This window comes from Bos mutus, chromosome 23 (assembly GCF_027580195.1).
Source record: "Bos mutus isolate GX-2022 chromosome 23, NWIPB_WYAK_1.1, whole genome shotgun sequence".
Classification (NCBI taxonomy): Eukaryota; Metazoa; Chordata; class Mammalia; order Artiodactyla; family Bovidae; genus Bos; species Bos mutus.
The window spans coordinates 23,926,319-23,952,132 of record NC_091639.1 but is presented as its reverse complement, the minus strand read 5'-3'; the positions used below and the strand labels follow the sequence as shown (position 1 = coordinate 23,952,132).

The window sequence follows — 25,814 nt, the reverse complement described above, 5'->3', positions numbered from 1 at the left end:
TGTGAATTATATATCTAGAGGGTAAACCTGGAGTAGTATTGCTGATAGGTAAGACATACAGATTATTTCACTCCTAGATTGCTTTTCATAACTATTGTAATAATCTACAGTCTCCCCAGCTCTTAAGAATATGTTCCCTTCACCTACTATGCTGGAGAGCACTTGTTTTTATCTCTCTAGTCTTTCCATTCTGGTTGATGCAAGAAAGTTTCTTGCTATTTTATTTTGCTTTTCAATGCCTACTGATGAGTTCACATATATATTTATATACTTACCAGCCATTCAAGTTTTCCTTTTCCTATTCATATATTTTGACCATTTTGCCATTTGGGTTCCCATCTCTTTCTTGTTATTTGTCAAGCGTCTTTTGGATAAAGTGGATACTAATTCTTCATGACTTCTTTGTCTTGAAAACATCTTTTCTCAATCTGCCATATGTCCATGAACCTTGTCTATACTGTTTTTGGTTAAACAGAAACACTTTTGATGTAGTTAAATACATTTGCTTTTCACATCATGTGCTTTGGAGATACTAAGAAGGCCTTCCCTACATCCAAGACCATTGGAAGTGATCTTTTATTTATTTTCTTTTATTAAATCTACAGCTTTGTCTTTCCCATTTAGGATTTTAATCTATCTATTGATGATGCTTTTCCTCTGCAGAGTACAGGCTTCTTAAGGTCTCCCAGCACACCAAGCTGTCTTCCATAAAAGAAAAGCTCAGTAGTTCCTAAAGGTTTTTGATACCTTAGAGAGACTGAATGCTGCTTTAGTCCAAATATCTACCACACTGATAAAACTATGTATCTTTTAATGTAACTGATTTTATTTTCTTAACTATTAAGTCTAAATGTACAGGAATAGCACCTCTATCTCCAGTACCTAATACATATTGTCTCCAACATGGTAGACTGTAAATATTTATTTTATAAAAGAAGGAATATTATAGTCTTTGCATTTGTCTATAAATTTTAGAAAGAGGTAAAATGATGTGGAGTCAACTCTGGATTCCCAGAATATAGCTGTCACCTTCTTGGTCTATGACTGAAGACAGATTAATGATCCTTTCTGGTTTGAAAGAATGTCAAACACTGGAACAACAACAAAGTAGAGAAAAGGGGAGGAATACAGAAATAAAAAATCCTATATGTATATTTCCTATACGTATAGGAAATATGTCAAGAAAATAAAGTTCAATAAAGAGATTTGGAAGTCTAGGATTACAGTGTCAAAGGAGTCAATGTGGAGTTGGGGAGAAGGGTGGTAACAACACAACAGAGTTTAGAGGCAAGGGTTTTGGAGCAAAGTGGCCAAGGTTCAAATATAATTAAGAGTTGAGGAACCTTGGGTGATTTACTTCAGCAGTGAAGCAGTAGTCACCACACAAGTTTACTCTGAAATCAGATTTCAAAGTATCAGATCATAAATATAGAGAACTTTGTTAATAACTCTGAGAAGCCCTGGTTTCTGTAAATAATAAAGCAGTTTAATAAAAGATGAAGTGAAGGCCAGTTGGAGAAAAGCATCTGGGATGTGACTGAGATAAGATATATATTTTATAGAAGTCAGGCAATGTCTTGCTCTAAGTCTATCTCAGGGAGAGAAACATTCACTGAAATTTAATAAACCCAACATCCTCAACTTTTCTCTCAACTTTATCTCCCTCTGATTCCATGTTGGGTCCAGAGAAGAATCCAGAATTCCATGCTGGATCCAGAGAAGAATCAGGAAGTGTTGACATCAGGAGGAAAGGAGGCTGGAGAAGTATGTCGGGCTCAGTTATGAAGGACTTTATGAAGTTTTGGATATTAGAAGTTTGTATATTAGAAGTTTTCAAAGAATGCATAATCAGAATTGCACTTTAGAAAAAAATAAGTCTGAAAGCAATGCAATAACAGGGCTCAGAGGCCAGCCACTTGTATGATTAGATGATCACTTCACATTCAAAGCCTCTCTCATTAGAAAGAGGGTGGGTTTTGACAGAGAAACAGGTTTCAGTGTTTGTGGGAAAACAATTAAAGTGGGATATCCTAGCAAGCGTATGCCAAAGATCTTAAAGAGTTCAGCAGAGGTATGCAAAATCTCCCTTTGGAATACTATCCTAAGAAACCATTCTCCAAATGGAAAAACAATAAAAAATAAATAAATTTTTTTCTTTGTAAGCAATGGAAGCACCAAAAAGAAAATTATTTTCAGGTTACAAATTCTAGTTTTCTGTGTGAAAAAAGAAAAAAAAAAAAAAAAAACAGAATACAGAATTTAAAATTTTATCTCTCCTACCAGGTGGCACAGTCGTAAAGAATCCACATGCCAATGCAGGAAACACAGGAGACAAGGGTTCTATCCCTGGGTCAGGAAGATGCCATGGAGTAGGAAATGACAACCCACTGCACTATTCTTACCTGGAAAATTCCATGGGCAGAGGAGCCTGGTGGGGCTCACCATACAGTCCATGGGGTCACAAAGAGTCAGACATGACTGAGCGACTCAGCATGAAGCACGTACATGGTTATCTATAGTAGCCTGAAAATAATAAATAAAGCACATTTCCCATTTAAATGTGTTTTATGAAAAGAGTAAAGGAAAAGATAAATCACTGAGAAAACAAATGGAAGGAAGAAAATTTAAATGAATGCTTACATTTAGGAGGGCCTGAATTTCAACTCCCTATTGAGGAGTGCTAAAGCAAACTGAGCTTTGCTTTATGAAATAATCCTGGATTTGATTTTAGAATGGAAACTTAGCTGCCTGTGCATGGCCATTTCTAAACTAAGACCAGAATTCTGTCATTTTTATGCCTTTGAAATACTTCTAGTTTTCCTATTGATGTTTGTTTATTCAACTGAACAGTAAATTAAAGGTATAAAAATATGTATTTATGGACTCAATGGTACTATTGCATTGTGAATTTTAATTTTATCCTAAATAGAAGTGAAACATCTCTGCATACATCCTAAAGCTTATGCCTGATGCTCCATCTAGAAGCTCCTAGAAGACAGAGAACCTGTTGTTCTCAATCAAAATGGGATCCCTTGTGCCAGACACAGTGCCTGAACATGATGAATGGTTAATAACTATTTGTTGAATGAACCATTGAGGGAATGAAGGAAGGAAGGGGGAACAGAAGATTATCAATATAAATTATATTCAACACGTGCAGACAAAGGGACCTCCAATGGTAGTATTTTTCTTTAGGAAGAATCAGTGATACTCATTGGCTCCTTTGTTGTTTTCTTCCCAGGGTATTTTTCTGTCTTCCATAATATTTAAGGGCTATCATTTCTAGCCTTTACAAAGCACTTCTAATTGCTCTGAAATATGATAGATTACTGATGATTTTTAAAGTAGATATTCTTTACTAATGGAAAAAAAGATATTCCATATGATTTGTGATAACATTGCCCATAGAAAAAGTGTTAAGCCAATTTGTCACCAATATACTGACTCTGTGACACAAGTTCAAAAAAAAATTTTTAATGGGAAGGACAGACAGATTCCCTAGGATAAGGAAGAGAGCAGAAGGAGATTACATGAGGAAAACTGAAAGAATTAAAAGAGGAGAGAAAATTTGAATGTTGAAAAACAGTGAAAACACACAGAGAAATGCGGCATAGGTGCAATCTTTCCTATCCTTCCTCCAGATCCATAAAGTTACCAGATTGCTTTAAAAACAAACAGGGTTGGTTTAGTGCTCTGCAAATGTCCCATTTTAAAGCATTCTTTCTGGAAGAATATGAAAGTAAACAATATATTATATTTTTGAAACATATTTTGGATTTTGTCTAAATAATTTTTGGTTTTGTTTTTTAGGAGCAGCTTCAGCACCCTCAAGTAAGTGTCTTGGCATTTGTCAATTCTAATATATATTAATCTCCTGCAGGATCCAGGGAACTTTTCACAAAATGTCTACTTTCAATTCAGACTGTCTATCTCATTTCAGACTCCCCTATCTCAGGCTCCTTTCTTTCCATTTCACCCAGAAGTCCCACAGTTTATGGAGGAATTTCGGGGAGGTAAAATATTTAAATCATAAAATGAAAGAACAGGAAATAAAGTATCTCCTGGTTTTAATTAAATGTTTTTAAAAAGAAAGTTAAAAATTAAATTGAAAGAAATTAACTGATAAATTTAGGAAACTGTGGTCTAAAGTAAGACAACAGTTACAATGCTTTTTGGGTTTTAATTCCCAACAAGATAATGAAGGGAAGAAAGCACTTGAGGAGAAGCAGTAGTCTCCTTCCCAGCCCTCTTAAGGTCTATCTCTACTGAAACTAAAGTTGAAAGTGAAAGTCACTCATGCATGGACTGTCCATGGAATTCTCTAGGCCAGAATACTGGACTGGGTAGCCTTTTCCTTCTCCAGGGGATCTTCCCAAAAAGGGGATCAAACCCAGGTCTCCTGCAATGCAGACAGATTCTTTACCAGCTGAGCCACAAGGAAAGCCCAAGAATACTGGAGTGGGTAGCCTATCCCTTCTCCAGGTAATCTTTCCAACCCAGGAATCAAACTGGGGTCTTCTGCATTGCAAGCAGATTCTTTACCAACCCCAGCAAATATCATAGAGGATTTGATGGCCCTGGGATCTAGACCACTGATGTTCTTAAGAAAAGAAGATTATCAACATTTGTATACCATATTCAAGAATAAAAGATTAAAAAGCAACTTTTAACTTTAGAAAAGTTTGTAGTAAGTACTTATATCAATAATTTCCCTTTCCATTTTCTTTATATAGAAACACCTTGGTCTTGAACAACATAATAGCTTAGTATTACCACTTAAGCAGAAGAGGAGAACACATAATTCTTCCTTTCTCTTGCTGTGGAATTAGTGCCACTTAACAAAAAAAAAATAATAATAATAATAATAACTCTTTATAACTTAAAGGAAAATAAATATGAAGGGAAAATATATTGATAAAATTATTTATCACAAAAATTGGCATTCATCTTGAAAAACAGTATTCAGTGATTCAAACAAAAATGAGGAGGTAGCAGAGAATAAAAGAGATAGACATAGCTGAGCAAAGAAAGGAAAGGAAGGACTTAAATTTGCAAATACCAGTTAAAAGAAGGCTTTCAATTCTTGATAGAGCAAAGAATTGAAAAAAAATTAGAAAAAGCTCTCCCTACCCAACTGACCCTGAAGCCTACCAAATTGAGGGTTCATAAAATCCCAAAAACCAAAGCCATTCTTAAAGTAGTAATAATGAACTTATGATACATTTCAATATAACTCAAAGTGTTTGTCGTTTCTCAGGAAAATAATTTATGGTCTAAATAATGACTCAGTAACTGATCCAGAAGTTTAATCTAAATTAGTTCTTTGGTTTATTTTTTTTTTATACTTAATTTTTATTTGACTAATTTTTTTTTAACTTTACAATATTGTATTGGTTTTGCCATATATCAAAATGAATTCGCCACAGGTATACATGTGTTCCCCATCCTGAACCCTCCTCCCTCCTCCCTCCCCATACCATCCCTCTGGGTCGTCCCAGTGCACCAGCCCCAAGCATCCAGTATTGTGCATCAAACCTGGACTGACGACTCATTTCATATATGATATTATACATGTTTCAATGCTATTCTCCCAAATCATCCCACCCTCTCCCTCTCCCACAGAGTCCAAAAGACTGTTCTATACATCAGTGTCTCTTTTGCTGTCTCGTATACAGGGTTATTGTTACCATCTTTCTAAATTCCATATATATGCATTAGTATAAAAAAATAAGTAAATAAATTAGTTCTTTGGTTTATTTAAGCCAAACATTTATAGTCTCTTGATAAGTTCTAAAAAATGTTTTCTAAAACATATCAAACAAATAAAAAAGATGGAGAAATCTAAAAATAAATGAGCTGGGTATACAAGAAAGAATGCTAAAGATCCAAAACCATGAGTTAATTTTAAAAATACAGATAAAGAGGAGCTCTTTTGTTTTAATCTATCAGTTTGCAAAAGATTGAAAAGGTTTACAGAGTACAATGTTTTTAGAGTTTGGCCAAATTTCTGTTTCTATGCCCTACTGACATTAGGTTTAACTTTTTAAGAGTACATTTGGCAATGCTTCAAAATACAAAATGTATACACCCTTTGACTAAGAATTTATATTTCCAGAAATGTTTTCCAAGAAAAAAAGGACAGCTTTTCAAAGATATATTTATTAGGTGGTTTATCATAGCATTTATAATAATTAAAATTTTAAAATAATATTTAATATGAGGTTGTTATAAAATTATGAGATTTTATAAATAGAATTTATGTAAACATTTAAATGATCTTATCAATCAAAATTATTGACATATAACTGTTAAATATTTTTAAATTAAAAGATCACTGTAGTAATCTCACTGTATTTGTCATATGCTTATACACTATAAGAACCAGTTGTTTTCCTACCTTAAGTAATGCTATCATTTCTAAATCATTTTTAATGCAGAATCCTTGAAAATCTGTGAGAGAGCTAAGGAAAGTTCCAGCTTCACAGTCTTTCAAAATGCTAGTTTAGCAATTGTTATCACTCAAAGGGAAATGGAGCTTTCTTAAGGAATCATAAATATTATATAATAATTTTCTCAGAAAAAGTTATCCTTTTAAGTTTACATCTCTTTTAATTTTAATCATACACTTTAGCTATATTCTACTGAGCAATTACCAATTTCTTGTGTTGTATTTTTCCTTTTTCTCAATTCAATACTTGAAAAGATACTGTATTTCAAGGACCTCTTATCTAACCCTTTGGGTGTGTACAGCTTCACAAATTTTATATTATTGGGAAGGCAAATTTAATGACTCAAGTTTAACCCAAAGCAAAAATGTTTGATATGAAAAGATCAAAATTACTTAAGATGTTAATTATGTACTTTTATTATATCCTCTGTTATATTTTCAGGTAATTTGAGAAAATGTTCAAAAACAGAGGCAAAAAGTGGCACTGGAGAAACAAGAAAAACTACCCCAAAACAGGATATTTATTTAAGAATTCAAGTAATCCCACAACAAAATAGCCAAAGTGGTCCTAAATACCAGCATAAAAGAGATTTAAGTGGCCCTGAGGAAAACTACAGAAAGGGACAAATACAGAAGCCTGGAGTGAAAGTTGAAAAGCTTCCTGAGAAAACTCTGAGTAAAGAAGGGAAGAGAGTAAAAGATGACAAAAGAAAAGGTATTGGGGAGGTTATGGACAAGGAAAATAAAACAGAAAAAGGCCAATCAAAGAAAGGAGATAGTATAAAAGATGAAGGTGAAACTGGGGAACAAAGGGTGAATGTGAAAAAGAAGGGAGATGAGGACACAGATAATAAAGACAAGAAGGGAGATGAAGACAGGGAGGACCAGGACAAGAAAGAAGATGAAGATAGCAACAAGAACAAAGACAAGAAGGAAGATGAGGATAAGACAAAGAACAAGGACATGAAGGGAGATGAAGATAAGATAAAAGTCAAGGATATAAAGGAAGATGAGGAGAAGACAGAGGACAAGGGAGACAAGGAAAAGACAGAGAACAAGGACATGAAGGGAGATGAAGACAAGACAGAAGTCAAGGATACAAAGGGAGATGAGGAGAAGATAGAGGACAAGGACATGCAGGGAGATGAGGAAAAGACAGAGGACAAGGGCATGAAGGGGGATGAGGAAAAGACAGAGGACAAGGACGTGAAGGGAGATGAGGAAAAGACAGAGGACAAGGACATGAAGGGAGATGAGGAAAAGACAGAGGACAAGGGCATGAAGGGGGATGAGGAAAAGACAGAGGACAAGGGCATGAAGGGAGATGAGGAAAAGACAGAGGACAAGGACATGAAGGGAGACGAGGAAAAGACAGAGGACAAGGGCATGCAGGGGGATGAGGAAAAGACAGAGGACAAGGACATGAAGGGAGATGAGGAAAAGACAGAGGACAAGGGCATGAAGGGAGATGAGGACAAGATAAAAGACAAGAACATAAAGAGAGATGAGGACAAAAAGAGCAAGAATATCAAAGGAGAGTCTATGAAAAAAAGAGATAAAATAAAAATGAGCAAAGAAGACAAGGATATAAAACAAAGAAAAAGTTCCAGACAGAAAAAGGACAATAAAAAGTCACATTGAAGAAAAACAGCACCAGATTTTATAAACTAACAAACAGAATTGAGTAATTTCACTCCAACACTATCAACTTCAAAACTAGCTTCCAGTCTTTTATAGTATCAATTAAAATGATAGATTCCTCACATTTCTTTAGCCACAAAATTTCTGCTTCTTTGCTTGCAACCTGGCAAAAGATCCTTCATAAATTTCATCTTTTTAGATCTCTTTCAAACTTCAGCTTCCAACTGTAAATTTTTCAAAATGTAAATCCATTATATATAATTGTCAACAAGACACAGTTTTTCTGAAATAAAACCCTGATAAAAAATGTCAAGCTCTTTTTCTCAACTAAGTATGGTATTTTCTTATTTAGGTACTTAGGTATTACTTCCTTATTTAGGTATTGCTTAAAACTGTTTAGTCTCTACTAAATGCAATATCCATAGAGGAATACAAGAATATCTTCATCAGAAGATAGATATCAGAATACTAAAACAATATTAAAAGACAAATATCAAAACATGATTCAAAAAGTCAAATACAATAGGAAAAATTCAGGAGAGAAAAATCTCTTTGAACAGAGGTAATATATGAAGGACTCTAATAGGCAGTAAAATTTGAGCTGGTCATCACAAAAAAGACAAGTAGGATTTGTATATTGTTTGAGGCCCGTGGATTAGTTAATTCCTCTAACAAAGTATAAACTCCTTGAAAGAAAAAGGAAAATCAGTATCTTACCATTATCTTCATCCTCAGTGCCTGCCACAACATTTACTAAATTGAATTGACTGGGAAAGGAAGTGAGGGAACAATAACAACAAAAAAAAATAAGATTAGACATGAAAAATATATTCTATAGGCAGGGAGTAGAGTAGAGAATTTCTATATAGCAAAGCTCCCCAAAGTGTAGTCCCCAGACCACCACTAACATATAAGACGACTTCAGGTTGTACCCAAGTAAACATTGTAATAATAACATTTAATATTTATCATAAGAATTAGGGAAAAAGTATATCAAACACATCAAGCCCTTGAGTTTGAAGAAATTGTAGATTAGGATGAGACTCAGTTAAAAGGTAAATTAATTTAAGGAAAAATATTGAATAGAAAATAGTACACATCTTCTTAGATATGGCAAAAAATATGACAAATGGTGAGATCTGAATGATTGAAATTTGGCAAACACTGAGGGTATTAGAAGAAAATAAGGTTGAAATTTAAAACCAGGGTTCTGGAGGGATTTGAGCTTTTATTTATTTGATAGGCAACAGAAATACCAACATAAACTGGGATGACTTTCAGAAAGAGTAATTTGGTAGTTTGGACAAGAGAAAGGAAGCTGAGAGATCAGTAGAAGACTACTGCAGTGACTGTTGTTGCTGTTGCTGTTTAGTCACTAAGTTGTGCCCAACTCTTCATGGTGTCATGGACTGTAGCCTGCCAGGCTCCTCTGTCTATAGGATTTCCCAGGCAAGAATGGGTTGCCATTCTTTCTCCAGGGAATATTCCCGACCCAGGGATCAAACCCACATCTCCTGCATTGGTGCATGCATGCATGCTGTTGCTTTAGTCATAAGTGACTCTTTGCAGCCCCATGGACTATAGCTCCCATGCTCCTCTGTCCATGGGATTCTGCAGGCAAGAATACGGGAGTGTGTTGCCATGCCCTCTTCCAGGGGATCTTCCCAACCCAGAGATCAAACCCACATCTCATGTCTCCTGCATTGGCAGGCAGATTCTTTACCACTAGTGCCACCTGAGTAGCAAGATTCTTTACCACTGAGCCACCAGGGAAGCACATATTGTAGTGACATAGCCATAAAAAGATAAGACCCTAAATTAATTTGGAAGTGATGAGATAAAATGAAAGAAATAGATGTGAGAATCATCTTGAAAAAGAAATGAACTTACTTTGACAACTAACGGAATGTATATGACATGGATAAACTCAAAGAGGACCCCAGGTTTTTTGACACTGGATAACTGAAAAGATGATGGCACCATGATCGAAGAAGGGGAATCCAGAGAAAGAAAGATACTAAATTGTTTGTGAACCATTGAAACGTAATCAATAATGGCTTTGCACTATCCCTATAATAATTATACTGCATTTGAGAGACTTTCTACAATAACCATTATAAGGCCAATGTAGAGTTCATTTTTTAATTCTGTGAGATCCAAGCTTATATTTCCAACTATATACTTTAGTACTCCATTTTGATTGACTCATTGAGCAAACATATCAAATGCCTATTACATGCCAAGCTGTAATTCATGCCCTCATGGAAACTTACTCCAAGTAGAAAGACATTAATCCAATAATAAAACATGTAAAATTGCAATTCTAATAAGTATCATTCTTAAAATTACCTGTAATAGAAGATTTCTACCAAGTCAACTAGGTCAAGGAAGGCATAATCTTAATAAAGCACTGCTTGATAGAGAAAGACAAATATCATTTGTGGAATCTAAAATATGATACAAATGAACTTGTATACAAAACAGAAATAGACTCAGGGACAGAGAAAACAAACTTGTGGTTATCAAAGCAGAAAGGGGCAGGGAGGGATAAATTTGGGGTTTGGGATTAGCAAATACAAGCTACTATACATAAAATAAACAAGGTTCTACTGTATAGCACATGGAACTATATTCAGTATCTTGTAATAAACTATAATGGAATATGAAAAAAAATATATATATATATACATATATGTAGAACTGAATCACTTTGCTGTACATGAAACTAACACAACATTGTAAATCAATTATACTTCAATTTTTTTTAATTTTAAGAGACTTATTAAAAAAGAACAAAGTACTGCTTAAACTGAGAACTAAAAGAGGAATAGGAAGCATTAGAAACAGAAGAAAGAGAAGAGTAGGATAGGACTGCAAAGGCATCTTGATGAGCACACACACAGTAACAGGGACTGACAGAAGCCCTGTGTGTCCAGAGCACAAAAACCAATAGTGAAGATAATTCAAAACAAAGCTGGAGAAGCAGGCCAGAAGGTACACTATTTAGAGCCTTTTAGGACATGTTAAATTTTGTCTTTAATCTTTGACCAATTGAAAACCAACAAAAAGGTTTTTAGTGAGACATAATTAGATTTGCATTTTGAACCAAAAATAACTCTAACTGCAAGTGAATGAGAGTTTGAAGAAGGGCCAAAGTGGTATGAGAAGACCAAATCGGATGTGACTACAATCCTATGAAAGATGAAGGTAACCTTGTGGTGTTAGTGGAGATAGAAATGGATAGATTTAGGAGATATTTCCATTTTGTATACATTGAGCTTGATGTGCCTTTCAGGAGGAAATATCAAATAGGCAATTGATAAAGGGGTAAGAATCTCAAAGATGTCTGAACTGTAGATATAAACTTGTCATCCATGGGATTGGTAATTGAAAAAGCAAATAAAAATTTTATAACTAAAAAATAAAATAACCAAAATGAAAAATCACTGGATAGGGTTACCAACAGAATTGAGATCACAGAAGAAGAATCAAGAGCAATTCAGTGGCGATTTTGGATCCTTTCAAAATGGCATTTTCAATAAATGGTATGACTGAAACAATTGGACTTCTACCAAACAAAAAAAATTAGCTGCAACTTAAATCTCACACTTTATTTTTTAATTAAATCAAAATTGATCATAAATCTAAATCTAAAATGTAAACTAAAAGTGTTAAAAGGAAATATAAGAGGAAAAATATTGCAACTTAGATACAACATAAAAGCCATGCTAACAATCCATAAAAGAGCCATAAAAGCCATGTTAACAATCCATAAAAGAAAAATTAGATAAACTGGACTCTTTCAAAATTCAAAACTTTGATTTTCAAAACTTCTTGAGGAGAGAACTCTGCTTAATGTTATGTGGCAGCCTGGATGGGAGAGGAGTTTGGGAGAGAACAGATACATGTATGGGTATGACTGAGTAGCTTTGCTATGCATCTGAAACTATCACAATATTGTTAATAAGCTATACTCCAATACAAAATAAAAAGTTAAAAAAAAACTTCCTGATGAGAAGATGAAAAAATACAAGAAACAGACTCGGAGTAAATATTTGCAAAACACAGACTGAACAAATGACTTATCTCCAGAAAGTATCAAGAACTCTCTAAATTCAACAGTAAGGAAACAAACAATCCCATAAAAAAACTGAATAAAAGATTTGAATAGACATTTCATCAAAGAGGAAACAGAGGAAAAGATATTCAGCATCATCAGACATTAAGACATGCAAATTTAAACATAATGAAGTAGCACTAGAGATCTACAAACTGGCTAAAATTTTTAAAGTACTTTTAATTCCAACTGTTACAACAATTAGAGCAACTGCATCTTTTATACGTTGCTATGGGACTGTAAAATAACACAGCAACTCTGGAAAACAGCTTGTCAGTTTCTTATAAAGCAAAACTTACACTGACTATATAATCTAGTCACCATCATACTTCTGGATATTTAGCCTAGAGAAATGTCTAGGCTAAATGTCCACAAAAAAAAACTGTACAGGAATACTCATAGCAGCTTCATTTCTAACAGGCTAAAGCAGGAAACAATCCAAAGGTCCTTCAATGAGCAAATGTATATGGTATATGGCAAAATGTGGCATATTCATACAAGGAAATGCCATAAACCATCAAAAAAGGAACAAATTACTACCCAAACACTAATCTGGTTGGCCCTCCATGGTGTTATGCTGTTTGAATCTCAAATAGTTATACATGTATGATTCTATTTATAACACTCTTGAAGTGACAAATTGAGAACAAGTCAGTGGTTGTCTAGGGTTAAAGTTGGGGGAAGGTCTAACTAAAAAAGAACATAGACTGAGGCAAAGTCTTTGTGATGATAAAACTATTTTGTATTCTGATAGCAGTGATAATTTCATAAACTTGCATATGTGAAAAAATTTCATATACTATAGATTCAAAAAGAGTATATAAAAACTGGTGAAATCTGAACAAGTTCTGTAGTTTTACTTAATAATACTATTCCAATGTCGGTTTCCTGATTTTGAAAAATCTATGATTATGTAAGATGCTATCACTGGGGAAAGATGGGTGAAGACTACTTTGCCGAGGGGTGAGGGGTGGTAGGGTCGAAGCGGCAATTGGGGAGCGGGGGGTGGTTTGTTTGCTTCTTTGTTTTGAACACACGATTTTTGCCACTACTTGTAAATCTTAAATTAATTCAAAACAAAAAGATTTTAAGAAGGACGGGAGAAAGGAAAAGCCGCAAAACGGATCATATACCTGCTGTTCTCGGGGAAAGTACAAGTCAAAACGCATTGTATTTGTTCAGGTTTCAGCCAAACTGTGACATACCAGTGTATATGAGAGATGGAAAGTGGTGGGAAAGGAACTTAGCTCTTTGGAAGAGGCGAGCGCAATCTCTCTTCCTGAGGCTGATCCTTCAGAGAATTCCTTTACAAAGCCAAGGCTCTTTTCGGTGGTGGGTCTAAGGAGCAAGATCCCGAAGGCATCCTCCTAATCACACGAGCAGAGCTCGGACAAACCGGCGGGGAACAACAGTCTCAGGTTGCGGCAGCTCCGGGTAGAGCTCTTTCTGGGGTTCTCAACTACAGCTTTTACCTGGCCCCTTGCCGGGCTCCTCTGCGTCAGGCTCCTCCTTACCTTGCCGACCTTGCGTCTTCCTGTCAGGCTCCTCCTTACCTTGCCGACCTTGCGTCGTCCTGTGCGGGGCTTGCGTCACCCTTTACTATCCCTGACGTTAACCTCTCCTCTCAGTTTCCAGCTTTGATTTCTTTCTCGTCACACTTTCTCGTCTTCACCCTATTTCCCTCATCGCCTTTGTCTCCTCGGTTTCCCCTTCACCGCCTTCTCCTCTCATTTTCCTGACACCACCCTCTGCTCTCAGTTTCATCCTCAACACCTTCCCCCTTCAGTTTCCCCCTCCCTGCTTTCTCCCGTCACAGTTTTGCCTCACAGCCTTCTCTCCTCATAATTTCTTCTCAAGCCCCTTCATTTCCATTTTCCCATCACTGCCTTCTCCCCTCAGTTTTCCTCTCACCATCTTTTGCCCTTAAAATTTCCTTTCACCACTTTCTGTCCTCCGTTTCTCCGTCACAGCCTTCTCCATCTCAGTTTTGTAACCCTGCAGGACACTACGGAGAAGGCAATGGCAACCCACTCCAGTGTTCTTGCCTGGGAATCCCATGGACCGAGGAGCCTGGTGGGCTGCCGTCTATGGAGTCGCAGAGAGTCGGACACGACTGACGCGACTGAGCAGCAGCAGCAGGACACTACGGGGACTTCCTAGATAGACACCTCTGACCCTGTCCTGTGCTTTAGTTCCTCTCTGAAGTATCTTGGTAATAATATCTGATGGACATTCCTAAGTTATTTTACAGATGGAGCTGCTAAGTCACTTCAGTCGTGTCCGACTCTGTGCGACCCCATAGACGGCAGCCCACCAGGCTCCCCTGTCCTTGGGATTCTCCAGGCAAGAACACTGGAGTGGGTTGCCATTGCCTTCTCCAATGCATGAAAGTGGAAAGTGAAAGTGAAGTCACTCATCGTGTCCGACTCTTAGCGACCCCATGGACCGCAGCCTACCAGGCTCCTCTGCCCGTGGGATTTTCCAGGCAAGAGTACTGGAGTGGGGTGCCATTGCCTTCTCCTTACAGATGGAGAAACCCTACCAAATCAAAGAAATTAATTATTTGACAACCTTGAGCCCAATAGCCCCCAGACCTACTGGCGCCTAAGGATTGATAATATGGCACTGCGCCCTTACCACACCATCTACCAGTCAGAGAATCGGGCAGCAGCTGATCCCACACTCTGGGAAGCCCATCCTTCAGCTTGCCTTTAAAAATGATTTGCTGGGTTTTCCTGGTAAGTCAGTGGTAAAGAATCCCCCTGCCAATGCAGGAGACACAAGTTCCATCCCTAGACTGGGAAGATCCCACATGCCACAGAGTGACTAGGCCCATGCTCCACAACTATTGAGCCTGTGCTCTAGAGCCCAGGAGCTGCAACTACTGAGCCCGTGTGCCACAACTACTGAAGCCCTCACACCTCACACCCTATAGCCTGTGCTCCACAAGAGGCACCACTGCAGTGAAAAGCCCTCGCACCACAACGAAGAGTAGCCCCAGCTCGCGGCAACTAGAGAAAAGCCTGCACAGCAACGAAGACCCAGTACAGACAAAAATAATTAAATTTTAAAATAAATCAAAAAAATAAAAATGCACTGCTGAACCATCTGAGAATACAGCTTTTAGAGTACAAGCAGTCTGGAACTCCCTGTACCTCACCCTACAATAAAAGTTGCACTTTCCTTCACTACAACCCGGTGTCAGTAGACTGACTTTACTGCATTGGCAAGTGAACCCAAGTTTGGTTCGGTAATAATTTCTCCACATTGCCTTTTCTGCTTGTACTTTATACTCATCACATTCTCAATTTCCCCTTCATAATCTCACCCCCTACATTCCCCTTCCCTGCCTTCTCCTCTCAAAATTTTCCCCTCCCTTTTCCTCTCACAGTTTCTCCCTCACTTCCTTTTCCCTTCACAATTTCTTTTCTCCTCCTCTCCCCTCAGTTTCTCCCTCACTGCCTTCACCCATAATAGTCTCCCCCTCACCCAATTCTCCCTTCACTTTCACCCTCACCATCTTCTATTTTCAGTTTCCCCACATTCCTTTCTCCCCTCACTGTCCTCCTCACCAGCTTCTCCAATGCATTTTCCCTCTCAGTACCTTTTTTTCAGTTTCTCCCTCAAAGTCTCTCCCCTCTTTGTCCCCTTCAACACGTATTTCCCTCTCACCACTTTTTCTCTTCACGTTTTCCCTTGGACTTTCTCCTCTCACAGTTTCCCCCTAATTACTTTCTCCCCTCTCGGTTTCCCTTCACTACCTTCTCTCCTCACACTTTCCCCTCAGGCCCTTTATTTCTCACTGTTTGCCCTTACTGACTGTGTCCTCCCCACGTATTCCTCCTCATCACCTCTCCCCTCACTGTTTCCCTCTGCTGCTGCTACTGCTGCTAAGTCACGTCAGTTGTGTCCGACTCTCTGTGACCCCAGAGACAGCGGCCCACCAGGCTCCCATCCCTGGGATTCTCCAGGCAAGCATACTGGAGTGGGTTGCCCTCTAACCACCTTCTATTATCATAGTTTTTCCTCAACCTTCTCTCTTCAGTTTCCCCTCTCTGCCTTCTCCTGGCACAGTTCCACCTTCATAGCCTTGTCCCCTCACATATGTCCCCCTCACTGCTTACCCTTCTAACTCTTCCCCTCACCAGCTTCTCTTCTCAGGTTTTCCCTTCACTGGGTTTTTCTCTCACAATTTCCCCTTCACTACTTCTCCCCTCACAGTTTGCCCTCACCTTCTCTCTTCCTTTCCCCCTCATTGACTTTTCCTTTCACAACCCCTTCCTCACAACCCTCTCTCCTCACCTTTGCCCCTCACTGCCTTCTCTCCTCAGTTTCCCCATAACTGCCTTCCTTTGTCATAATATCTCTAAAAATAGAACTACCATATGACCCAGTAATCCCACTCAATGAAGTCCAATGAAATACTACTCAGCCATAAAAAAGAATGAAATAATGCCATTTGTAGCAATAAGGACGGACCTAAAGATTATTATACTAAGTGAAGTAAGTCAGACAGAAAAACACAAATATCATATGACTTCACTCATATGTGGAATTTAATTTTTTTAAAGATACAAATGAACTTGTTTACAAAACAGAAACAAATTTACAGATATTAAAAATAAACTTAAGGTTAGCAAAGTGGGGAGGAAGGAGTATAAGTCAGGAGCTAGAAATGAACATACACACACTACTATATATAAGATAAGTAACCAATAAGGAGCTAATGTATAGCACAGGAAACTCTGTGCAATACTCTGCAATAAGCTAAAGGAAAAAGAATATGCAAAAGAAGAGGTACATGTATATGTATAACTGAATCACTGTGCTGAACATTTGAAAATAAAACATCATTGTTAATCAACTATACCCCAATATAAAATTAATTTTTCTAAAAACAAATAAATAAACATAAAATTTTTGAAAAGATAAGGACTTTCCTGGGGGTCCAGTGGGTAAGACTCCTCCTTTCCAATGCAAGGAATGCAGTTTCTATCCCTGGTTAGGGAACTAAGATCCCACAAGACACTTGGCACAGCCAAAAAATATATTCAGTCATTCATTAAATAAACATTTAAAAAAGAAAAAATAAAGATAAACAACTAACAAAGACCTACCATGTAGCACAGGAAAATCTCAATATTCTGTGAAAATCTGTATGAAAAAGAATCTAAAAAGAATGAATATATGTACATGTGTAACTGAATCACTATGTTGTATACCCGGAGATAACACAAATTTGCAAATCAACTACATTCCAATAAAATAAAAGCATAACAAAAACAAAGTTTTACCTGAATGCCTACACCTCTTACATGTTCTCAGTCACTAATTTATCAGCTCACACTTACCTCTCAGGCTCCTTCTCAAAGTTTTCCCTCACTTAACTCTCCCAGTTACCCCAGACCAACTTATTTACACACATTTTCCCCTCATGATCTGATTTCCTCACAATTTCCATTACCACCATTTCACCTCATAGTTCCCCCTCACCACCTGCTTCTATGTGTTTCCCCCAACCATCTTTTTCCCCCAACAGTTTCCCCTCACCAAATTCTCTCCTCAGTTACTTGCTCACTGTTGTCTCCTTAGTTTTCCCCATCTCTACCTTCTCCCCTCACTATTTTCCCTCACTTTCTCTCTTCCTTTTCCCCCTCACTACTTTTCCTCTCAAAACCTCTTCCTCATCACCTTTTCTCTTCACAATTGCCCACTCACTGACTTCTCTCCTCTGTTTCCCCATAACTGCCTTCCTTTGTCAAGGATTCTCCATCACTGCCTTCTCCCTTCCCAGTTTCCCTCTAGATATCTTTTCTACAATTGTCCTTCTCACTGCCTTCTTCCTCAAGGATTCCCTCTGCCTTCTCTTCTCATACTTTCCTCTCAGACCACTCCCTCATACATCCTCCCTTAGTCCTTATCCCTATCCAGTTTCCCCTTAGTTCAGTTCAGTTGCTCAGTCATGTCTAAGTTTTGTGACCCCATGGTTTGCAACACGCCAGGCCTCCCTGTTCATCACCAACTCCCAGAGCTTGCTCAAACCCATGTCCATTGAGTCAGTGATGCCATCCAACCATCTCATCCTCTGTTGTCCCCTTCTCCTCCTGCCATCAATCTTCCCCAGCATCAGGGTCTTTTCCAATGAGTCAGTTCTTCACATCGGGTAGTCAAAGTATTGGAGTTTCAGCTTCAGCATCAGAGCTTCCAATGAATATTCAGGACTGATCTCCTTTAGGATGGACTGGTTAGATCTCCTTGCAGTCCAAGGGACTCTCAAGAGTCTTCTTCAACACCACAGTTCAAAAGCATCAGTTTTTTGGTGCTCAGCTTTCTTTATAGTCCAACTCTCACATCCATACATGACTACTGGAAAAACATAGTTTTGACTATATGGACCTTTGTTGGCAGAGTAATATCTCTGCTTTTTAACATGCTGTCTAGGTTGATCATAGCTTTTCTTCCAAGGAGCAAGTGTTTCTTAATTTCATGGCTGCAGTCACCATCTGCAGTGATTTTTGGAGCCCCCCAAAAAATGAAGTCTGTCACTATTTCCATTGTTTCCCCATCTATTTGCCATGAAGAGATGGGACTGGATGCCATGATCTTAGTTTTCTGAATGTTGAGCTTTAAGCCAACTTTTTCACTCTCCTCTTTCACTTTCATAAAGAAGCTCTTTAATTCTTCTTCACTTTCTGCCATAAGGGTGATATCATCTGCATATCTGAGGTTATTGATATTTCTCCCAGCAATCTTAATTCCACCTTGCGCTTCATCCAGCCAGGCATTTCTCATGATGTACTGCCGGGAGCCAGCACGGGAGTTCCCACCCATGACAAAGGTCATGCGGAGAGGCCTGATATGCAAAGGCGAGTCAGGACTCAAGGGACCCCCTGGACCTGCCTGAGCATCTACCCCAAAACCAGAATCTGTCTGTTTTACTATTTTATGACTTTCACCAACTCCTCTGACATTAACGGGAGGCTATCCCCGACCACCTTTCTCTGAAGGAAATCAACTTAGAGCTCTAGCTAATTAGCCTCTTGGGCATAATAGGAGTATTTCAATCCAAACCCTTCAGATGGCTCTCTAACTTGCCTGACAGGTTTACCCGGACTCCTACAGCTACGCCTACGATTGTTTACAGTCTCCCAACTGCGAGAGGCACGGGAAGCTTAAGATATTCAAATAGTATAGAGCCTCTCGGAGAGTTAGAAATTGTTAGAACTAGTAGAAGATTTCATTGTTGAGCCAATGCTTGCTGCCAAGTTTCCACATCCCCTGTATTGTATCCTCGGAAGTGTATTAATTAATATAGTTGGTACATAGAAAAAATAAGTAGTGGCCTTGGTGCTAACAACTTTAGACCCTTAAGGTAATAAATTCTTTCCTTGTTGTAAACCCACTGCACCTCTGCCCTATAGGAATGCAACTTTAACACCTTCGGAGGATGGCGCTAAACTTTAAAATAATTACTCTTAGAGAAAATAAGTCTTATGGTTGACAAACCTTTATCAGAGTCATAAAATGTTAACAGGCCTTCTGGCCAGAAGATGATGTAAATCACCTAAACCATTTGTATACGGTAAGTTTGCAGAAAAGAAAGCCTGGTCTCGATAAGGATCAAAAACAGCTGACTCTGCATGACTTTACACACCCTATTATCCTCTATGCACAACTTAAGGTATATAAGCTCCCTTTGAAAATAAAGCTATGGGCCTTGCTCAAAGCTTGGTCTCCCCGTGTCCTTCTTTCTTGTTTCCTTTTCCTCCTTTTCTCTTCTGATCTTCCTTCAGGCCAAAATAATTGGAGCGCAGAGGTCCTCTGAGACCACTTGCCTGGGCTTCTAAGACCCACTTGAGAAGGTGCAGCGCCTGCAGCCTCCATGGTCAGAGCAAACCTGGTGTCACAGGTTATATTGATTTTCCACGTAAACCAGTTATGAGCCTCTAAAATCTCTTTGCTTTGCTATTGTAATCGCCGACGCCATCATCCTGAGGGAATCCCTGGATCCAACTGAGGCTGAACCCCAGTAATGTACTCTGCATATAAGTTAAATAAGCAGGGTGACAATATAAACCTTGATGTACTCCTTTCCCTATTTGGAACCAGTCTGTTGTTCCATGTCCAGTTCTAACTGTTCCTTCCTGACCTGCAAACAGATTTCTCAAGAGGCAGGTCAGGTGGTCTGGTATTCCCATCTCTTGAAGAATTTTCCACAGTTTGTTGTGATCCACACAGTCAAAGGCTTTGGCATAGTCAATAAAGCAGAAGTAGATGTTTTTCTGGAACTCTCTTGCTTTTTTGATGAACCAACAAATGTTGGCAATTTGATCTCTGGTTTCTCTTCCTTTTCTAAATTCAGCTTGAACATCTGGAAGTTCACAGTTCACATACTGTTGAAGCCTGGCTTGGAGAATTTTGAGCATTACTTTGCTAGCATGTGACATGAGTACAATTGTGCAGTAGTTTGAGCATTCTTTGGAATCAGAATGAAAACTGACCTTTTCCAGTCCTGTGGCCACTGCTGAGTTTTCCAAATTTCTTGGCATATTGAGTGCAGCACTTTCACAGCATCATCTTTTAGGATTGAAAATAGCTCAACTGGAATTCCACCACCTCCACTAGCTTTCTTCATAGTGATGCTTCCTAAGACCCACTTGACTTCGAATTCCAGGATGTCTGGCTCTAGGTTGGTGATCACACCATCTTGATTATCTAGGTCATGAAGATCTTTTTTGTATAGTTCTTCTGTGTATTCTTGCCACCACTTCTTAATATCTTCTGCTTCTGTTAGGTCCATACCATTTCTGTCCTTTATTGTGCCCATCTTTGCATGAAATGTTCCCTTGGTATCTCTAATTTTCTTGAAGAGATCTCTAGTCTTTCCCATTCTGTTGTTTTCCTCTATTTCTTTGCATTGATCCCTGAGGAAGGCTTTCTTATCTCTCCTTGCTATTCTTTGGAACTCTGCATTCAAATGGGTATATCTTTCCTTTTCTCCTTTGCCTTTCACTTCTATTCACAGCTATTTGTAAGGCCTCCTCAGACAACCATTTTGCCTTTTTGCATTTCTTTTCCTTGGAGATGGTCTTGATCCCTGCCTCCTGCACAATGTCACAAACCTCCATCCATAGTTCTTCAGGCACTCTATCAGATCTAATCTCTTGAATCTATTTGTCACTTCCACTGTATAATCATAAGGGATTTGATTTAGGTCATACCTGAATGGTCTAGTGGTTTCCCCTACTTTCTTAAATTTAAGTCTGAATTGGCAATAAGGAGTTCATGATTTGAGCCACAGTCAGCTCCTGGTCTTGTTTTTGCTGACTGTATAGAACTTCTCCATCTTTGGCTGCAGAGAATATAGTCAATCTGACTTCTCTCTTGACCATCTGGTGATGTCCATGTGTAGAGTCTTCTTCTGTGTTGTTGGAAGAGTCTGTTTGCTATGACCAGTGTGTTCTCTTGGCAAAACTCTATTAACCTTTGCCTTGCTTCATTTTGTACTCCAACACCAAATTTGCCTATTACTCCAGGTATTTCTTGACTTCCTACTTTTGCATTCCAGTCCCCTACAATGAAAAGGACATCTTTTTTGGGTGTTAGTTCTAGAAGGTCTTGTAGGTCTTCATAGAACCATTCAACTTCAGCTTCTTCAGCATTACTGCTCAGGGCATAGACTTGGATTACTGTGATATTGAATGGTTTGACTTGAAAATGAACAGAGATCATTCTGTCGTTTTTGAGATTGCATCCAAGTACTGCATTTCGGACTCTTGTTATCTACGATGGCTACTCCGTTTCTTCTAAGGGATTCTTGCCCACAGTAGTAGATACAATGGTCATCTGAGTTCAATTCACTCATACCAGTCCATTTTAGTTTGCTGATTCCTAGAATGTCAACGTTCACTCTTGCCATCTCCTGTTTGACCACTTCCAATTTGCCTTGATTCATGGACCTAACATTCCAGGTTCCTACCCAATATTGCTCTTTACAGCATCGGACCTTACTTCCATCACCAGTCACATCCACAACTGGGTGTTGTTTCTGATGTCATCCCCATCAATTTTCTCTATCACAGCATTCAGTCATCATGGTACTCTCTGACTGTTCTCACTCAAAGTTTTTACTCTGCCTCCTCTCCTCAAACTTTCTCCTCAGATCCTTTCATTCTTCAAAGATTCTTCCTCACTGATTTCTCTACTCCCAGTTTCTCCTCATAATTTTTTCTTGCAAGTTTCCCTCAAGAGGCTTTTCCTCATAATTTCACCTCACCACGTTTTCCCTTCATGTTTTCTTTTTCACTTCATTTTCTTCTCACATTTCCCCTTCAATGTCTCCTCTTCTCATAAGTTCCTTGTCACTGACTTATGAGCTTACACTTTCCCCTCAGCCTTTTTTACCTCAAAATTTGCCCCCACTGTCTTTTTTCCCTCAGTTTCTTTTCACCATCTTCTTTTCTCATATTATTCTCCTCATGTCCTGCTTTTCTCACAATTTTCTTCATCGCCAACATTCTTCATAGTTCCTCTTACAAGTTTGCTGAGCTTCTATTAGAGTATACAGGGAGGGAAAATGATAATTTATATTCATCCAACAAATATTTATTAATTAGACATATATAACAGGAACTATAACCCCAGACTTTGGGGATACATGTCCCTTATGAGACTTATACTCTGGAGGAAACTCAGGCATCAATCAAGTAGTCAGGACTAACTGTAAATTGAAATAACTGCTCCAAAATCAAGAAAAGGGATTCTGTGAGACCAAATAATGAATGCATTCCATTTAGACTAGAGAGACAGCCTGAGCACCAACTGAATGAAAAACAAAGAACTACAGAAAGAACTCAAGGGAGAGGGTAAGATAAAAAATAAATTTGTTTAATTTATGGTTACCAAAGGGAAACTTGGGGGTGAGGGGACAGGAATAAATCAGGAGCTTGGGATTAGCATACATCCTCTACACAAGACACATCACTCACCTTGAGATCCAGAGCATCAAAAATGGCTATAATTTCAAAATTGTCCACACCGTAGTATAAATTTTACAGCACACAGACATCATGAGTTTAGATATCTTTGGCAATATTTCATTCAATAATACTAACCAATAAGAATGTGTAGAAATTGAACATCTAATAGGAAGTCACAGTAGCATTTTTAATACAACCAAAATAATAAGCATTGTTCATGTTTTAAATTGTGAAATATTTTAATTTTCCAATTCATTAGGAAAAAATGTCACACACTTTTATCACCCCATTGAGAACAAAGCTTCAGACAGTTGATACTGAGACACTTGGGGCTTTTTTTTTTTTTTTCTTTTAAGAAATTACATTTAGTTAAGCCATTCCCTAGCTTCTTGGCTTACCAGCTTATAAACAGTACAGCAACAAGGCAGGATCCTATATGCATTAAAACCCATTTCCCCTTTATCATCTTTGTGAGAAGACTCAGAAAGGACACTGAGAGCTGATAAGGCATATCAGGCTACATGTGTTTCTACCTCACACATCACTGTCTGGAAGGCTTGCATTATCCAAGTCCACAGGGTCATAATTTTGTTTCTGAGGGCCATTTTTCTTTGAGGTTTCAGCAGAGCTTGTTCAGTTACTTTGGAAGCTGGTTCTCTTGGAGAGACAGTCTAGACTTTGAAGTTCCATGGCTTGAACTTGGCAAGAGATTCATAAAATCCTAGCTTCTCCATGGTAAAACTTGAGATCAAAGAGTAGAGTTGCTGTGAGAGGCTGTGGAATGTGGGGCAGCTGCTGCACACTGACAGAGTAGAGAGCATGTTTAGATTTGGAAAGACCGTGGGAATGCTCCTGCAAAGAGGAGTGGTGGTCAGACACAGGCAATCATTACCAATAAGATTAGTAACTCAGTGTGAGACATTATTTAACTTATATTTAATTCTTTAATTTATATGCACAGTACATCATGAGAAATGCTGGGCTGGAAGAAGCACAAGCTGGAATCAAGATTGCTGGGAAAAATATCAATAACCTCAGATATGCAGATGATACCACCCTTAGGGCAGAAAGTGAAGAGGAACTAAAAAGCCTCTTGATGAAAGTGAGAGTGAAAAAGTTGGCTTAAAGCTCAACATTCAGAAAACAAAGATCATGGCATCTGGTCCCATCACTTCATGGGAAATAGATGGAGAAACAGTGGAAACAGTGTCAGATTTTGTTTTGGGGGGCTCCAAAATCACTGCAGATGGTGACTGCAGCCATGAAATTAAAAGACGCTTACTCCTTGGAAGGAAAGTTATGGCCAACCTAGACAGCGTGTTGAAAAGCAGAGACATTACTTTGCCAACAAAGGTCTGTCTAGTCAAGGCTATGGTTTTTCCAGTGGTCATGTATGGATGTGAGAGTTGGACTGTGAAGAAAGCTGTGCACCGAAGAACTGATGCTTTTGAACTGTGGTGTTGGAAAAGACTCTTGAGAGTCCCTTGGACTGCAAGGAGATCCAACCAGTCCATTCTGAAGGAGATCAGCCCTGGGATTTCTTTGGAAGGAATGGTGCTAAAGCTGAAACTCCAGTACTTTGGCCACCTCATGCGAAGAGTTGACTCATTGGAAAAGACTCTGACTCTGGGAGGGATTGGGGGCAGGAGGAGAAGGGGACGACAGAGGATGAGATGGCTGGATGGCATCACTGACTTGATGGACGCGAGTCTGAGTGAACTCTGGGAGTTGATGATGGACAGGGAGGCCTGGCATGCTGCGATTCATGAGGTCACAAAGAGTTGGACACGACTGAGACACTGAACTGAACTGTGAGACATTATTCTAGGGGACGCAGATCTGCCAGGTCCCGCTGTGCTACAATGGCACCTGAGGCTGCTTTAATCCCACTGTGCATTTCTTCAGGGCTATCAGCCTGCACATAGAAAGTTCCAGAGGATGTTACAATTTCAAAGAGGTTGTCTCTCATCATTATGTCACTTGATTTACGTTCCTGGACTTTATGAACCTCTTTAAGTAGTATTACATGGAGAGGTTCCTTTTCCACTTCAGATCTAAAGTAACCTGTTGTGTTTTTATCCAGTTGAAAATATCTTCTCTTCCAGTTTTTCATCACTGTTCTCTGTTTTACACAATATCCAGCTTTGATAACTGCACTATCTGAAGGTGGTTTAGGAGGAAAATAAGGAAGATAGATTTGTGACTGCTTCAAATTATTTCTGTCAATAGTTTCACCACCTTCATTTGCTTCTTTTTGAGTTGCAGTAATAATGGCCACACTACCAACAGTGTCCATTCTGTAAGATATTTGCTTCTTCCCACATTCACCTTGGTGACCTGTTATCAGAATGAGGCTGTGAGACTGATTGCCTTGATACTGTAATTTTTATAGCTTTGTTCAACACATTTATCCATTCTACTAGGTCCTGCTGATCATTGGCTTGTAGGAAATAGTTCCTCATCCCTACATTCATAACTTTGAAATGTAGGTAAATTAGAGAACTTCCCTGTTGCCCAGACAGTAAAGAATCCTCCTATAATGGGGGAGAACCAGGTTTGATTCCTGGGGCAGGAAGATCCCCTGTAGAAGGGAATGGCTACCCACACACTCCAGTATTCTTGCTTGGAG

At 38.6% G+C, this 25,814-nt stretch overlaps 1 protein-coding gene and 1 pseudogene across 1 annotated transcript in view; one reads left to right on the top strand and one right to left on the bottom strand.

The window, feature by feature from the left end:
- The window catches only part of LOC138984957 (high mobility group nucleosome-binding domain-containing protein 5-like), a 95,338-nt gene extending 87,249 nt beyond the window's left edge, over positions 1–8,089 (top strand). Inside the window, exons 7-9 of the mRNA XM_070360965.1 lie at positions 3,811–3,831; positions 3,941–4,013; positions 6,891–8,089. Coding sequence (XP_070217066.1) covers positions 3,811–3,831; positions 3,941–4,013; positions 6,891–8,089 — 1,293 coding nt within the window. The remainder of the gene's footprint in view (positions 1–3,810; positions 3,832–3,940; positions 4,014–6,890) is intronic.
- Positions 8,090–25,002: 16,913 nt separating this feature from the next.
- On the bottom strand, positions 25,003–25,734 carry LOC102276620 (pleckstrin homology domain-containing family A member 1 pseudogene; annotated as a pseudogene).
- Between the last annotated feature and the right edge of the window lie 80 nt (positions 25,735–25,814).